This window comes from Monopterus albus, unplaced genomic scaffold (assembly GCF_001952655.1).
Source record: "Monopterus albus unplaced genomic scaffold, M_albus_1.0 scaffold38.1, whole genome shotgun sequence".
NCBI classification, from domain to species: domain Eukaryota; kingdom Metazoa; phylum Chordata; class Actinopteri; order Synbranchiformes; family Synbranchidae; genus Monopterus; species Monopterus albus.
In genome coordinates this window covers 2,701,703-2,718,714 of record NW_018127918.1, presented here as the reverse complement: position 1 = coordinate 2,718,714, position 17,012 = coordinate 2,701,703, and the positions used below count along the sequence as shown (strand labels likewise).

General features: G+C 37.7%; 4 protein-coding genes across 8 annotated transcripts in view; 2 read left to right on the top strand and 2 right to left on the bottom strand.

Moving 5' to 3' along the window:
- rabep1 (rabaptin, RAB GTPase binding effector protein 1) overlaps positions 1-11,122 on the top strand; it is a 25,187-nt gene extending 14,065 nt beyond the window's left edge. Inside the window, exons 12-19 of one of the 2 annotated variants that reach the window (XM_020598585.1) lie at positions 1,378-1,476; positions 2,634-2,774; positions 3,224-3,413; positions 4,873-4,928; positions 5,348-5,389; positions 5,627-5,725; positions 6,013-6,129; positions 6,355-11,122. In XM_020598585.1, coding sequence (XP_020454241.1) covers positions 1,378-1,476; positions 2,634-2,774; positions 3,224-3,413; positions 4,873-4,928; positions 5,348-5,389; positions 5,627-5,725; positions 6,013-6,129; positions 6,355-6,456 — 846 coding nt within the window. In that variant the 3' untranslated portion in view covers positions 6,457-11,122. The remainder of the gene's footprint in view (positions 1-1,377; positions 1,477-2,633; positions 2,775-3,223; positions 3,414-4,872; positions 4,929-5,347; positions 5,390-5,626; positions 5,726-6,012; positions 6,130-6,354) is intronic. The other variant, XM_020598586.1, reaches the window with a different exon arrangement.
- The window catches only part of rad51d (RAD51 paralog D), a 477,561-nt gene that overhangs the window by 163,875 nt on the left and 296,674 nt on the right, over positions 1-17,012 (bottom strand). The gene's annotated exons all lie outside the window — the stretch shown is intronic.
- Positions 1-17,012, bottom strand: part of LOC109959351 (N-acetyltransferase 9-like) — a 561,041-nt gene that overhangs the window by 439,551 nt on the left and 104,478 nt on the right. The gene's annotated exons all lie outside the window — the stretch shown is intronic.
- mpzl1l (myelin protein zero-like 1 like) overlaps positions 12,498-17,012 on the top strand; it is a 9,934-nt gene continuing 5,419 nt past the window's right edge. Inside the window, exons 1-4 of one of the 2 annotated variants that reach the window (XM_020598624.1) lie at positions 12,498-12,669; positions 14,107-14,288; positions 15,219-15,429; positions 15,846-15,975. In XM_020598624.1, coding sequence (XP_020454280.1) covers positions 12,597-12,669; positions 14,107-14,288; positions 15,219-15,429; positions 15,846-15,975 — 596 coding nt within the window. In that variant the 5' untranslated portion in view covers positions 12,498-12,596. Of the gene's footprint in view, positions 12,670-12,829; positions 13,078-14,106; positions 14,289-15,218; positions 15,430-15,845; positions 15,976-17,012 lie in introns of those variants that run through there. The other variant, XM_020598625.1, reaches the window with a different exon arrangement.

The following is a 17,012-nucleotide window of genomic DNA, read 5'->3' as shown; positions in this document are numbered from 1 at the left end:
GCATATGGCTGCAATATAACAAAGAGTGAAAAATTTAAGGGGGTCTGAATACTTTACGTACCTACTGTATGTGGTGAGGCAAATTTTCATGTAGTTACAGTCCCTCAGATCTAGCTGGATGGTTTGCCAGTGAGTTTCAGTGGCATGAAACCTGATTCCTGCTTTTTCATTGTTCATTATGCCTCATTCTGCCTTTCTGCTATTTCTTATAGCACAGACAAACAACTGTAGACATGTCTAGAGCAGTGGCTTAGTGGTAGAAGGAAAGCAATACTGTTTTGACAGTATTAAAAGCGATGACTTCCTGTTGCAGCACGCACAGGAAAATGATTATCTTTCATCTATTTATGTGCAGGTGCATTACCTCAAGTGCACCGTGCACCAGCAAAGGTTTGATGAGGGTTTTTCCTCCACTGTGCTGGTTTGATATTTTAGCAAGTGGTTGCAGTGGGAGGAGAGGCGTATTAGGATTAGTAGTATTAGTATTACCAGGGCAACAACTGCATGACTCATCATCTTTCCAACAGGTCTGACAAAACTTGTGCCTGAAACATCACGTTTTGTATAGGAGACCTGCAGGTGTGATGTATTGGAGCAGAAGAATGTTGGTACAGCTGTGCTGCTTTAATGTAACACTTCTGTGACCAGAAGATTTTGTTATAGAATTATTTGTTGGAAGATAGCAGGATTCTTATGAGGAATTGTTATTTAACACAGCTGTACAGCACCTGAAAAAAGAAATCTTGATCCCAGTTTGACAGTAGTGACCTTACTGTTCCATGTAAACACAGCTAGGGCTACAGCTAATGATTATTTTGATGAATCTGCTTATTATTATTTCAGTTGATTGATTAATTATTTAGACTATAAAAGGTCAGAAGTAATGAAAAGACTCATTATAATTTCATTAAGTCCCCTGTGATATCTTCAGATGCCTTGTTTTGTCAAACCAACTGTCCAAAAGCCAATGATATTCAATTTAATATCACATTAGTAAAGGAAAAGAAGCAAATGATCATATTTGTGAAGCTGCAGCCAGGCAGCTGCTGGCATTCTTGCTTTAAAAAAAAAGTACTCAATCAGTTATCAAAACAGATGCTGATTAATCCACCCTCTTGTTTTAGATTTAAACACAGCATAATCAAATTGAATGCAGCCAAAATGATTTTGATTGTTGTTAGTAGGGTCCTGCTAAACACTAGATGCATTTTTAAGTGTCCATCCCCTCAAAAATGTCTTTTGGTTGTTGTTTCTCCACCTAAATGTTTGAGCTTCATGTTGCAGACTTTGAGACTAGGTGTGAAGCTCTAAGTATATAATGACTGTCTGAGTAGACTTGAAGGCTTTCTCTTGTCTGTTGACTTTTCTGTGTTGTAGGTGTCTGCCCTCATGCAGAGGGTCCAGGAATCAGAAACACTGCTCAGCACACTACAACAGACCTTCACTGATGCTAAGAGGAGCACACAGGAGCAGATGGTGAGCACCATATTCTTCTGTTGCCTGCTCTTCACAGTTGTGGTTGGATCTCTACTTCATTGTGATGTCCTAAAGTCTGCTGATACTGGCATGACTTGAGCCTTTCAAATAAGCATATAGTGCCTATTTGTCATATTGACAACAGGCTCTAGCTCTGCTATCCAACATGCAGCCAAACTGGACTGCAGCTCAGTGGTACTGCCTGTTTGAGTTTTTGATTTACTTTCATCTGCCTGTAGTAATTAAGTCATTATTTGTTGACACAAGGGAGTAGTTTTATGCAGGAGTTTTTACTTTTGAAAATGTAGTTAGATATGTATAAACGTTTCTCTTTTAACAGAAATTTACTACCAACAAGATATGTAATTTAAAATAATATAAAACATGTTAATTCATAAAATGTGTAGCATTACATATGGTGATTATATAAATTGTTACTGATTCACTGTTTTGTTTGTTTACTATTTGTTTAGTTGTGTGATTGTTTCAGAGGCTGTTTAAGCCAAAAACCATAAACAAAATCATTAGTTTCTTGGAAGTAAAATTGAGCTGTTATGTAACATCACTGTTCTTTTCTTTCTCAAATGGGAAAGATGGAGCTCTTGGCTACAGAATGTTTCTTCTAAAAACCAAGTTAAATATATCCAAAGGTTGCTCTTCTACCACTGCAAACAAAGCAGATGTACAGATTTATACACTGTATATCACTGCAACTATTTCCATATGCATTACCAAGTAATGTGAGTGCACTTATTTTTCTTGCAGACTGAGACAGAAACAGGAAGAAGTGCATGAGACAAATATTCTTAGGAATGCATGGGCAGCTGCAAATACATGGACCAGTGTGCTTTCAGAGACTTTGGAAACAAACATGTCAGAGCAGTGAGACATTCTTTTTGCTGCATGTGGCTTTGATTTTAAAAAAGTATGACTCTTAATACTGTTTTGAATGTAGTCATATTGCTACATACAAGGAATATCAACTGTACAGGGAGAATTAGATTGAGTGTGGCTCCAAATGTGTACACTGGCTGGTGAGTCCCTTTTCACCATGTTTCAAAGTGGTGCTGGTTCCATATGAGAGGAAGGAAGCCAAACAAGTTGACACACTATGAGATGGAGGAATTAATTTTATTAGTTTTTCTTTTTTTCTTCAGGCAGTGCTAGTGAAGTCGAGGGAGCAGGTGGCGGATGAACTAAGCCGACTACAGAGAGACAACGAGAGCCTGCAAGGAAAACACAGGCTGCACATAGAACTACAGCAACAAGAGGACTTCCAGATGCCCAGTACCATGCAAGTATGTGAAACCCAAATCATTCAAACTGACTGATAACATCAGAGGCAGGGCTAAGTGTTCAGCCTCCAAACTTTCTTGCACCTAATGTCCATAGTGTGACATTTATTAAGTACCAGAAGCAGGCAGTGGATGTCTGATGAGATTGAATTGACTCTTTTGTTCAAAAATATAAATTTTAACCATTTTATATACTGTTTGATAGTTTAATTATGCACCATATTTTTTATGTTTTTAGGTTTATATCCATATGAAGTTGACCTTTCTATGTAATATTTTGCTATACAAAGTAAAAATAGGCTGATATATTAAACTTTAATTGACAAGCTTCTCTAAATATGCATGTATTATTTAATTTATTCTTAATTCAGGCATGCGTGGAGAAACATTATTTGTGCTAAATGATCGATTCCCCACAATGATTCCTGCAATGTAGTTTGAATCTTCTTTAGGAGCTACAATGCTTGGTTTTGCGGCTGCGTGAAGACATGGTGGCACTACGGACGTCTGCTGATCACATGGAAGAAAAACTGAAAGCTGAGATCCTGTTTCTGAAGGAGCAGATCCAGGCAGAGCAATGTCTAAAGGAAAACCTGGAAGACACGCTGCAGCTGGAGATCGAGGGCTGTAAGGAAGAGATAGGTGAGACTCATATGGTCATTTAAACTGCCCACTTAAGTAAATGTCATTTAGACATCTTGGAAGGTACGACAAACACTTTGTACAAGCGCACTTGGACTGCTTTATGTGTGTGTGTGTGTGTGTGTGTGTGTGTGTGTGTTAATAGCATAGCTGTCAGACTAATAACTGTAGTGAGCATGTGTTAATAGATTATTCACTTTATTGTATGTTGTCCTACTTCACACATTAGTAACAACATTCTTCACTTTAAATTTCAATATTATATCAAAAATGTATATTGAATTTGAATTAATTTCCAATTCCACTTGTGAAATCTGAATCCTTTATCGAATCTTTTTCTGTTGCTTATTTGGAGAATGAACCCATCTTATTTAAAGTAAATATGTACAGTTTTTATTTCTTTCAGATATGTAAAGCATGGGGATTGTGCTATGGTGAAAAGGCTATCGGGCTTTCACCACATATTTTGTCACTCCTCTGTTGCTTTCATTAAATCTGTCCTGACTCACTTTGCTGCATGGAAATATGATGTTTGCTCCTTAATGTAGTGCTTAATGCAGGGTTGTGGTGCAAAAGCCATAGAAGTGAAAACAACTGAATGGAAATAATGTTAACTGTACTTTTATCATAGAGATTTCTGCATGCATGATGTGCTTAAAGTTGTCAGAAGGTGAAGTTCTTGGTGTTACAAAGAGGCAAAAGAGATTATGAATGAAAGATTTGATAAGGATTCATTGGCCCTTGGACCTTACCTAATCTGGGTATTTTACCAACTTGGAACTGGATTGAAAATAGAACCAGCTAACCTGTGGGCACATTACTGAATAGTATGTATGTGAGCGATATGATGCATTTTACTGAAAACCTAAACCTTACGAATGTATACTGATACACTACCCTCACTTGCTTGAAGCTTTCTAGTCACCTTTCTTAATATATGAGAGATTTGGAGTTCAAATAATCTCTGTTTTTGGTTAATAGTTTTGTCTTGTGTAACACTAACATGATATTTAAACTATGGCTGCAGCTAGCAAGTATAGAGAATTTTAAATGGTCGAGAACCGTGACAGTCCAAAGAACGTACTGTACATTAGCATTCATACCTGACAGATCTACTGCAGACACACTGCAGACTTTGAGACTGGGTCTTTTGTCTTTTAAGTTGGTGGAGTTTTATTGTTTGCTAGTATTTTTTTTTTTTCTTTTAGTTCAACACTGGTTTGAAAGCTCAGCCAATGAGCTTTTAGGGTTTAGTGAGGATTTCTGTTACTGTTTCATACAAGGCAAACACACACAGCAGCTTTCAGCAAAGCTGCTTTTCCCTCACGGAAGGTGCAGCTTTGCATTATTCATTAATAGCCAAGTAGTTTTCACAGGACCTAGTAATTATTTCTGAGAAGTCTCTGGCTTTGAGATTCAGATGAGCAGTATATGATTTTATGATTTCTACTTCCCACAGCATCTTTCTCCAGTTTGAAGACAGAGATGGAGCGAATAAAAGCTGCGAAGGAACAGGTACCTAATCTGTAATATCATGCCGTATTTACCTCAGTGGGTAAAAAAGATTAAGTTACAGATTAAGCATGTGATGCGTACAGTGTGTAAGCACTGTATGAGCTTACTTTGATATACACTGATGAGTCCAAACATTAATACCACTCAAAATGTTGATGATCTTATAACAGCAGCACATGTTAAGGTCTGGGATATATTAGGTGATAATTGAACAGTCGGTTCTTATAGTCAACATGTTCGATATGGGAGAAATAGGCAAAGATCTGAGTGACTTTGACCAGTCTGCTGTTTTCCACACAAATAACCTCTGATATACACACATTCACACATTACTTGCCGTGCACCAGACATGGGGTACATCCCCAGTCTCTTATAAGCACCATCATTTTCCTCACTTGCATCTTTTCCTTGTGTTTTAGTCCCACCCCCCAAGATGTGAAGAAAACATACAAGGAAAATATGTAAGGAGAAAAGAATCAAGGAAATGTGTTAACGATATGAGACGTCCTTTCCTCAGATCCTTCATCTGAATTGTCCAATCACCAATCGATTTCTGATAAAAACGGGTGCCAGTTCACAAAAACCTTCTGCAAAGGATGGTCTTGTGTTTTTTTTCTCGTGCCTTCACTTGTAAATTCTGGGTCATAATGTATTATTTGTAGTACCCTTGTATATTGATATGTATTACATTTATGTAGTTGGAGAGTCATCTCGCAGAGAAGAGTGAGACGTTGGAGAATGTTCAGGCCCTGAGGAACAGCCTGGAGCAGCAGCTCAGAGAGCTCACCACTGCAAAGGTGGGTGTTCGGCACAGTCTCAGAATACATTTATGTGGACATGCCACATGTATAAAATGTGCTAATTTAAAATAAAAATGGGAATATGTTGGATTAAATGCAGCATGAGGTTTTTTCCATGCAAGAGAGAGCTTTGTGTATATATAAATATTTTACAGCATTTTTGAAAATCTAAATTCAGCTAGTAGTGTACAGTGTATGTCACTGTAAATATTTTTCAGTAAAACAAATAATTTCAGTATTTCAAGGTGAAGAATTTTTATTGTAATTTACTGTGTGTACTGCAGAGTGCGCTAGAGAGTCAGGTCCTTGATGAGAGAGACAAAGCTCAGAGGCTGCAAACAGAGCTGGATGTCAGTGAACAGGTGCAAAAGGACTTTGTCAAACTTTCTCAGACCCTTCAGGTAAGGAGGAATTGGCAGCGTGTGGGCACTGTTATGTAAAAGTTTTCTAAAGACAAAATAATAAAGGACTAGTCCGACTTAGGTTTTTACAGTGGTCTAGCAAATAACACATTAATGTGAAGGGTTATCAGACTTTCTAAATTAATGGTAGTCTGATAAAATAAAATTTGAAATGCTATGGCCATTTTTTTAAATAAACGCGTCTCTGCTTGTCCATGTCCTCAGGTACAGCTGGAGCGAATTCGTCAGGCGGACTCCTTGGATCGAATCAAAGTGATCCTCAATGACACCAACTTGACTGACATCAACCAGCTTCCAGAGACATGATCCCACTGAATTAAAACTGCCTGTCTTTCACACTGGCCCGGTAACATAATTGATCTGACCTTTCTTCCTCCCCATAACCATCATGGATGAGTGTGGAAGACAAGGACGGACATGGCATGATGAACTCATGGCCCTCTGTGTACATTAAAAGTCTTGGAACACACCACGAATAGAATGATGAAGAAGAACACTACTAAAAAAGTAAATAACTAAATGTCTGACTATGAACAGAGGGAGTGGAAGTCCATCTTCCTGTGGGTCTGTCTCTGTCTTATTTCTACTGTAGATATGACTGTCTGTATTAGCTCAACCAAAAAAAGGTTTGTCATCTTCTAAAGCACTTTTCATCTGCCACTTCTCTTTGCAGGTAAATAGAAAGCAATTGGATGCATAACTTTCATTCAAAGTAGTTAATAACTGCACCTTTGTCCTGCTTGCTTGTTCTTTCCGTGTGGTCCGCCCCATATCTGGCTCTTTTTCTGGGGCTTTTTCCACCTTGTTCTTGTCATTTCTCCCTGTGCAACCCATGATAAAGACACAGTGAAGGATGGAAAATATAATAACTTAACCGGGATAAAAAAGGAACATGACACAGTGCGAGTAATACCCTCCATTTATTAAACATCCTCTATTGTGTCTTGCTTTGTGTTTTGCTCTTAGCAACTGACAGAAGCTTTTTTTAAAGTTACAGAAATTCAGTGAAGAAGCACAGGTCATGTTCAAAGTTGTAGGTTTTATTTTTCAACTCCACACTTGTTTCTTGAATGTCAAGGAAACACTAGCTAACCCAGCTTTTGAATGATGATAGAACAGCACACTGACACAAGGTGTTTCTGTCCCATCATTCCCAGGGACATCAGAAGTCAGGTTCAATTGCAGAGGCAGTAGTTGTTAGGAGGATGCCTTGCTTAAGGGCATCTAAGGATGGTGGCAGGTTTGGAAAGACCTGGCTCAGACTAACAAACCCTGCTGCTCCCTAAGAGGTGAATAGTGGATTCATTGCAAAACATCTTAAGCTGTCTGGCTGAAAACCTCTGTGAGTAGTCATGACTACAGGAAAATTGCCTTCTCATATCTATTGAAATGGTTCATTCATCAACACTTTGATGGATTTAAATTAAATAATCATCAAGGTCAGAACTCTCTTTAAGGATGTCAGTGCTTTAGAAGCAAACCGTAACTGATTTGTATTGGATATGTGGTGGTGAAAAAAAAAGATAAAGACACTAACAACTAAATGCATAATCCGGGTGACTAATTTGTGCATCAAGCATACAAACATCTTTGAAAAACACTTGTATGAGATTTCATTGACTGCTACAGAACTAAGGGTTGAGTCCTCGATCAGAAATACTTGACGTGTAGTCTGACGGTGTTTGAAGTCAGATATGTTTACGTTCTCCCTCCTCTCTCTGTGGCAGCCAGCTTGTCACTTTTCTGTTTGGAGCAGTTTTCTAGTAGAACTCCACGCTTAGATATCGATCTTAATTCCTTAGTATGCTTCAAAATGAGCCAGGTTGTTCAGCGTGTCTTCTGATAACATTTGAAGGCAAAAGTGTTTATATCTGTTCCAAATGGCCACACTTAAGGGTGGGATGAAAAGGCTGTAGTTATTCCTGGTTGCATCCCACAACCTCCATCATCTTTGCAATTCTATGTGCTTTTAACACAATGCTTACAAATCCGAACCCTTAACATCTTACCAATGAGAATGACAGCACACTTTGAAGGTGTTCATTTTATTGTATTATAACATCTCCCCCCTCTATGTGACGGCCAGATTTTCACCACACCTTTGACTGTGGCTGTATGGAACAGCCACAAACCCTTCAGATCTCCAGTAACACATCATATAGACTAGTTCTTTTCAAGCATAATGCAACCTTAAAGGTTAACTAATTACTGGGAGCCATTAGAACGTTTTGGACAGATGACATGCCACTGAATGTGATAGGACTGTTTTATTAATCCCTGTGAGAAAATTAAATTGGCTGCCCAAAGCAAATAGGAAAAATAGAAGTTGGCTTAAAGGCTTCAGTTTGCTTCAAACAGTGTCAAAGCCAGTGTGACCTGTTTCTGTGTTACACCAGACCATGACCTGCCCCTTACCTTAAACAAGTCTTGTGAATCTGCATACATCAGTTTAGTACCACTGTAGTAACTACAAGTAGGTACTGAACTGCAAGATCAGCGACTTTGTTGGAAAACAGTTATCTGTAAACATTCAAATGTTCAGTATCAATTAACATTTTGTCATTAAGTTAGTGGAAAACCTAACTCACTGTTACATTTCTTTCTAAATGCATTTGCTGTTTGCAAATTACTTTTATATGGATATAATTTCTGCAAGACAGTTGAAAGTGTTGATACCTTTTCTATATCTTCTCAAGAACTTGTGTGTCTTTGTGGTCTCAATGCAATAAATTGTGGAAGAGAGAAGTTCAAACCTTGCTTAGCATCACAGCTTTCTTGCTCGTGGCCAATTGCTGCGTAAAGTGGGCACGATTGTCATATTGTCTGTTCTGGAAAGTTCCAAAAGTTGTCACCTCAGCTGATGGAAGGGGGCTTCATGTGCTGTTAGATGATCTGACAAGTGATTTGAAGCATCCTGAGGCCTTACAAGAAATGAGCAGTTGTGCTGTGTGCTTTATAATAATTTGATTAAGAGTAGGACTTTAACCACTCTGAGGCAGGGCGTGGCAGGATACCACATTCATTAAGCAGCTACACTGCAGCTCTACACTGGTACAGGACAGAGCTGCCCATTCCCCTGCCAATTCTTTTCTAATGCAATAAATGCAGGACTGTGAAATCCTGTTAGTTGATTTTCAATCAGTTTGAGCATGAGGCTTCATGTTTTCAGGTTTCATTACATATTTGACTGATCTTGGCAACCACAAACTGTTACACAACTCAAGAGGTGGTACATTATCAGCTGTTATGCGCCCACACTTATGTTCAGGCTGCTACTGTGCACCCAGTGTTCGAGTTTGTCAAAACAGAACTATCATTTTGAGTAGTTATAGCTACATTGAAAAAAAGACTATGCTGTTGCTTATAAGAGTAGAGATTTTGACCAAAAATGTCAAATAATAGTCACCACAATAGCACCAGAGAGATTGCACCAACCAGTCTGAAACTTTGCTTTTTAATGTGCAGATAGAGAAAATGAATGATTTTGAGAACCCCAGTCAGTTTGTGTTCTAACTCAAACCATGTGAATCATTTCCTAGCAGTCATGGTCTGTTTTGACTCAGATGTAATGCACTCATTTGAAATGGTTGGGCACATCAGGCTGCAAATATGGTTTTATTGACAATATGAGGCTGAATGGATTTTCTCTTATTGTAAGAAAATATTCTTCAAATGGATGGAAGGAGGGATTCTCTTTGTATTTCAATGTAAACACAGTATATACTCATATATACAGCAGCATTAAGGGCATGCTGATTGCTGTTTTTTTAACTTGCATATATTACATTTTTCTTATGTTGCATATGTCTATACTGTAGATACCTTTGAGTTGATATTTATGATAGATTCATGCAGTGTGTGTAAATTCACTGAGGTATTACGGATGTGTCGGCAAACTGGTCCGAGCTGTAGTGACAGGCAACCTTCTGTTGATGGGCTGTGTGAAAACTTAAAGTAAAACTTTTACAGCGTGAATTTTAGACATGAAGGCCTTATTACATTGACTTGGTGTGTTTTAATTTTATTTGTGACATTTTAATGTCCTTCTAATATATTGTCTATTACAGTAATGATTTAAATTTGTGGCCCATTCAGCATTAATACGAGGGTTACTCTCTGATGATTCTCACAGACATTAACTAATTTAGTGGGGTCATGCTTAAGAGTTGATTCTTACTGAGTAATTTCTTATCTAACTTTGTTGGATTTTTTTTTTATTTTTTTGCAAAAATGTTTGAATCCCACAGATGATTGAAGGAGACATTAAAATGAGAATTTCTGATCAGATTGGAAGTAAAAGTGTGACACTCTGAAAGCTCACACTGTGTACTGCTACCCACCACAACAAATAAAGTGCTATAGCCCAAATTTGTGGGCACAGTCTAAATATTGGGTATAAATATGACTATGACTTGTAGGAGGTGTGTTGTGGATGAACTGTTTCCCCACAGTTTTTATAATGACTATACATGTAAACTATACCATAAGTTCTTGCACCTTAAGCATAATGATGATGATTTGTGTTTAAAAGTCTTGTTGCAGAAATAATGGGACTTTTTTTTGTTTGTATGATTTTGTTTTTGCACCTTAACATTTTATTTCCACATAAAACTGACTCAAGTGCACAGTCTGAGCTTTCAGAGGCAGCTTTTATCATTCTATTTTATGAATCACAATAACGTTATCATACATGTTTTACATAAGATCTACACTAGGGTTAGGCTGATATTTTTGTTTGTTGACAGTGACATTTAGCAAAAAATTTTACCAAATCCAGTTTAAAGTTCCCACTCCAGATCCATTTTGGTGGAGTTTATACCTTTTTTTTAACAAAACAAATTTATAATAAATCAGCTACAAGTGTTGTAGTCTGCCAGACCATCATGGCTCCACCTACAGTGGTTGTATCAGCATGGGTTCAAATTAATGAAGGTGTAGATGCTATTTCACAACAACAGAAATAAAATCTCCAAGTCTTAAATATTTGTAATTCTGGGGGCTTTTGTGCCATGAAAAATTTCAATGCTGAATATTGGCTGTTAGCACCAATGTAGCATATTTACTTACTCACTATGATGGACTCCCCTGTGTGTGCTATTGTACTATCAAATCTTATTTATTAATTTGTATAATTTGAGAAAATTTGGTTGAGGTAGAGCATCATGGCAAATCTCAGCCAGGCCATGAAACAGGATTCAGACTCAACTCTTTGCAGCATTGCCACAGTTTATGAATCTTTAAGCCTGGACACACAAGGACAAAAAAGTCTTTTCACCCCTGTCTCTGTCCTCCTCTTTGTCTTTTATCATTTATACTGCATACCAACTCTAGCTACTTTCTTTTTTCTCTATCGGGTCCTAGAGATTCAAAGCTCACTCTTGCTTATTAAATACCAGGTTTTGCAGTTGTTGCAACTGGACCTTTGTACTTTCTGGCATGCTGTATTTTCCCAGTCACACAGGGAGAGAAAGAGTAAGAAAAGCACACTACTGTTTGATTAAGCAAACTAGTTATACCATTCAACATTAGTCATGTTTCATTACAGTGTATATATACATATATATTTTTTAATCTGGTCAGTCTTTGTTGACTTAAATGAGTATATTTATTTTGTGTCCAGGAAACAGACTCCAAACCATTTCTTTCACCATCAGCCTAACCTAACTGCAGTGAGGGCAAGGTCATAGCCTTTCCTCTGAATAACAACTTCCAGTAGGACCAGTTTACAGTAAGTGTATCTCAAGTCACTGAGACACTACAATCTTCACACTTGGACAGTCAGGCATCAAATGTTAGATGTTGTTACAAAAGCCTTTTTTTTTTTATAATTCGGTACATATTAAAAGAAAAACAAGCATAGACTAAGTCAAAGTATCATCCACTCAGATCAGGTCAAAATACATATCTGGACTGTATTTTTCCACCACAGACATAAATAATAAAAACATGGTTAATCACATCATGTGAAATATTTCAAAGAAAGTCAATATATTTGAATTTTCCTCACTACATCTTACTTTTGTTGCTGCTTTGTGTCTTTTTCCATCTTTTTTTTTTTTTGGTCATTTACCACTCTCATTCTCATTTCGCATCTATATTCACCCAGTTTTGCCTCTTTTTAGTCATCTCTTTGTACCTGTGTTTTTTGAGTTTCTTTTTAGTCATTCTGAATCTATTTTAATCGTTTTGCATCTATGGTTTATATAGACATTTTGTGTCAAGTTATTATTATTATTTATTGTTAGACGTTTGTGTCGCTTTGTGGTTGTTTTCCATATATTTTGGCCAGTAATAAGCCATACTACAACTGCAAGCATCAACGTACTGGTGAGCCTGTAGGGGGCAGTGGTCGCACTCCACCGCTAAATCGTCTCACGAAGAAGAAACGACTAGGACGATAGAGGGTGGAAAAAAGGAGAGGATCTACTCCTGTTTACAACAACATAATGGAGCCAAAATGGTCGAAAGCCATTTACAAACGTGTTTTATTGATTGGATTTACGCTATGTGTTTTATTAGGTGAGTGTTGAAGCCTAACTTGTTTTAAATTTCAATTTGGAAATTTGAGCTCATTATGTCAGGTCGGATATCAGGTTAGCTAGCTAGCGATATTATCTGCATCTTATGTCGGGAGAGTTACCTAACTACACCCCTAACCTCAAATCACAGTATCGCTAATTAATGTAGCCACTCTTTGTTCGCCCTCATAGCTATGGAAGATATTTAACACAACCGGATACATTTCTTGGAGACGTTAGCGAATAGTTAGACCGTCCTTGGGCACATACCGATATAACGTTATTTAAAGCTGTTCAAGAATAACGTTAGTTAAATTTACTAATATCTGAATGAAGGTTGGTACAGGGTGGTGGCGTTCTGTGGACGGTGACGGTGGAACCAGCATTGGAAGTAGAAGCTAACCAGTTGGTACACATCAGTGTTTTGCCAAAATGTTGAATGTTTAGTGTTTTTGATGTATGCCGAATCGAATCGTGTCTTCCAATAAATACAGAAAACCTGTCCAAGTAGGTGCTATCATGCAGGTAGTTTGGGCAGCAAATAAGGCCACGTTAAAGTACCAGATTTTTGACTAAGGTTTCGTCAGATGAGAGTCTCCACAGTAACTAAAGCTACGTGTCGCCTAGGGGGTAATTACTCACTAGGCTAACTAGCCCCGCAGATTAACATTATTCACAGTAATAATTTGAATAAATTATTATTATTATCAGCAATAATGGCTATATTTTATTATCACATTGTTCAAAGACAGTACCAACGTAGCCCGATTTTCTACCTTGACTAGTTTAGCGTCCAAAACCTAACCCTTTCTGATCCAGACTGTTACCGTCACCGTCATATATAATCATGCACGTAATGATATAAGCAGAAACACAGCTTTATGTAACGTTCTGTGATTTTGTTCAGTTTGTCTTAAAATAAACAGATTTATATTAATCATTTGGCAGACAGTAATGACTTGGTCTGTTTTCTGCTTTGTATCTCAGACTGATAACATCTGGTTGATAAACGCTTCCTTCCATTTCTTACTATGAAATGATCTTTATATCTGCCATAACAGTTTTTGTCATTTTTATTTAACACTTGTCCGTGAATTGTAAATCTCTGTTTCTTTTGATTAGGCCAAATCAGATCTCAGAAGATGCTTTGTGCTTCTGTTGCATTTGCTTTCTCACATCCTCTTGTTGTGAAAACAGATAGCAAGGCCATGTGTCTGTGATGCTTGATGTCCTTGATTATCACTGTCTCACTAGTGCTTTATCAATGTGTTCTTTTTAATGCAGGGTGATACATATAGTTAATATGGTGAGGCTGAGTTATGTTGCATTGCATTCTTTCATAAAGCATTCATCACAGTCTTCCACATCCCACTAGACCATACCTAATAGAAAGAAGCATATTCTTATTCCCTCTTTTTTTTTTTTTTTTTTAAAACAGTCACTAAGTTTACATCCGCAATCGACATATATGCCGACCCTGAAGTGATGATGCAGAATGGCACCACAGGAACACTGCGATGTACCTTTAAGTCCAGTGAAGTGGTCAGCAGCGCCACCTCAGTGACCTGGAGTTTTCAGTCAAGTCAGCCCGACAGTCGGTTCTCCAAAGCCCCGTACGTGGTAAGTCCTTGCTGGTTATATCCTGTTGTTTGGGAAGGTTTCCCACAGCTTCAGGACGTTTGCCTGCGATTGTTTTATGTGTAATGACAAATGAACAAAGGCTTCAGCTGTTTCCAGGCTTTATGCTCATAGAGATCACATGGTTTCACTATACAGTAGGTCACAGTTTCATTTTTAAACAATGCTGTTTTATGAATACAGTTTTGTTCTTAACCCTTTTAATTTTAGTTTTAGTTTTGATATTGTTTTATAATCACTCTGTTCTTGCTCTTGTGGATTTTGTGCATTATCTGTTTTAGTGTTTGTTTTTGTCTTGTCTGGAACTAACTTTGCTGCTGTCTTGTAAAAGAGGTTGTTAATCTCAGTGGGATTTTCCTCGTGAAATAAAAAAACTAAAATAAAAATTTTCCTGCCTAGCATTTATTAGTACATTAGATATAAAATTAATGAAGAGACTTTCAATCTTTTGCACTTTAAACGGTCTCTTATGTGTTTTTATGTTTACTCTATGCTCGTACACAATAGCTCTACATATTAAATACAAGATACTTAATATCCTTAGTTGATCTCAAAGCTCATAATCATGACAGATACCAAGTAGTCTGGTTTCCAGTACTGTGCACTTTAGTCCTGGAATGAGCTTCATGTTGGAGGCAGTCATTTCCTTCTAGAGATTTGAAAGCTTTACCAGTGTATATTTCTAATAATCTTTGTGACAGTTTTGTTATGTCTGGTCCTGTGTGTAATTGTTGTTTTGAGTAGGTGAATGTTATTGTTGTGATCATGTGTTTATTTAATCTCAGGTCTCTTTGGCAAAGAGATTATGATCTCAGTGAGATTTCCTGAATAACTGAAGCATAATGACAAATTTTATTTTTAAGATGAATTTCCAGTACACACAGTTTAAAACGGTTTTGTTTCCCTTTGTAGATTTTCTACTTTTCCAGTGGGAAAGGATTCCCAGGATCAGAAGAATTCAAAGACAGAGTGCAGTTTATTGGAGACATCAACAAGAGGGACGTCTCAATACAGCTGAGTCCAGCTCAGTTCAGTGACAATGGTACCTTCTTCTGCGACGTGAAGAACCCACCAGATGTTACGGGAACACCAGCGCGAACAGAGCTCAGGGTTGTGCTGAAAGGTGGATATTCAGATTTCTTTTCAAACTGATACACCTCAGTCCATCGAATGCTGATTCAGATGTGCTTATCACCGTTTTTTTCTGCAGTTAAAATCAGTTCAGGCTGCTAAGATGCTTTTTAACTATACACATGCTGATTGCACAGTGTAGCTGATTTGTGCCTGAACGAAAAGGATACCGTGCATTTTGGAAAAAGACAGTTTTAAATGTGCCAAACAAAGCAAAAAAATAAATGCGTGGAAAGTTACAAAAATTTACCGAAACGACTCTAGAGGATTTTGAACTCATGAAATCAGTTTGAGAGATTAAAAATCCTTTGACTGTACATACTATTTATCAGTTGAACAGTTAATTGTTACTGTTGTTGTAAATATCGATTTGATATTTTCTAACCCACCCTGAATGTGTGTGTCCAGAGTCTCTTCCTCAGAACAACACTACCCTAATAATTGGAGCAGTCTTTGGTGCTTTACTTCTGCTCGTCCTCATCGCTGCAGGTGCTTGCATTTTCATTAAGGTGCATCACAACCGCCATGATTACGAAGGGTAAGTGTAGCGTCTTACTTTTGGCCGTTGTCACTGATGACATTAATACAGTTACACTGGACCACAGCAGACCTAGTGCAGGTTGGCTTAAAAAAGTAATTTGAAGTCCACAGCAATATCGGTAGCACTTTAACTGACCCTTATACTGTCTGAACTGCTGCTAAACAGGTATAGTGTTACTCACATGCTTACATAAATGTTTTACTCCCAGTTTTTAATATTGTACCGTTAAGAACAGAGGTTTTTTTTTTTTTTTTTGCCTCGCCACTTGAAAAATGAAAATCAAGCTGAATATGTACAGTTTGTGTTTTCACAACTGTAAGTATTACATTAGAAAGGTGATGCAGATGCTACATGAGGAGCCATGCTGCTATCTGAAAATTCAGATTTTATCAAGTGGATCTCAGATAGAAAATTTGTGTGATGTTGAAATGTAAGGTAAGTTCCACAGGCTGAATTTGTGTGCCGTGTGATTGAACGGGTTTCTTGAGTCTTTGTTTTTTCCACTAATGTTTATTCCTTCAGGGATTTAATCATCAGATCTTAACACCTCATTAACTCCTTCTGCATGGGAGCAGTCGTTCACTCGCTGTGGAGAAAAGTCTTGCGGTGTGGGCTATGTAGATGACCTGTTGTTAATACTAATCATTAACATTTTTGGCAAATAATCAGTCACAGACTAGATTTAGTTTACCTTTGTGTGCTTGAGGTAGTTTGTGTCTACCACACATGCTCCAGCCACTCTGTTCACTGCCATGAAAAACAAAAACACACATATTGAACCTTGAATGTGAGAGATGCCATCGATGTTGAAATTAAGACCCTGCAATCTCCTGCCTGGCTGTTGGGTGGTAGTGGTGTCTGGGGTCACTTTTTGCACTGGTGCCAGTCACTTTCCGCCATTACAAAGTGTTAACGCAACTAACCTCATAGCAATGCTTTCTGTTAATGTCATTGCATGTTGTCCAGTCACTGTCCAAAATAAAACACTTTCTTCATACAGTGGGTACGGAAAGTATTCAGACCCCCTTAAATTT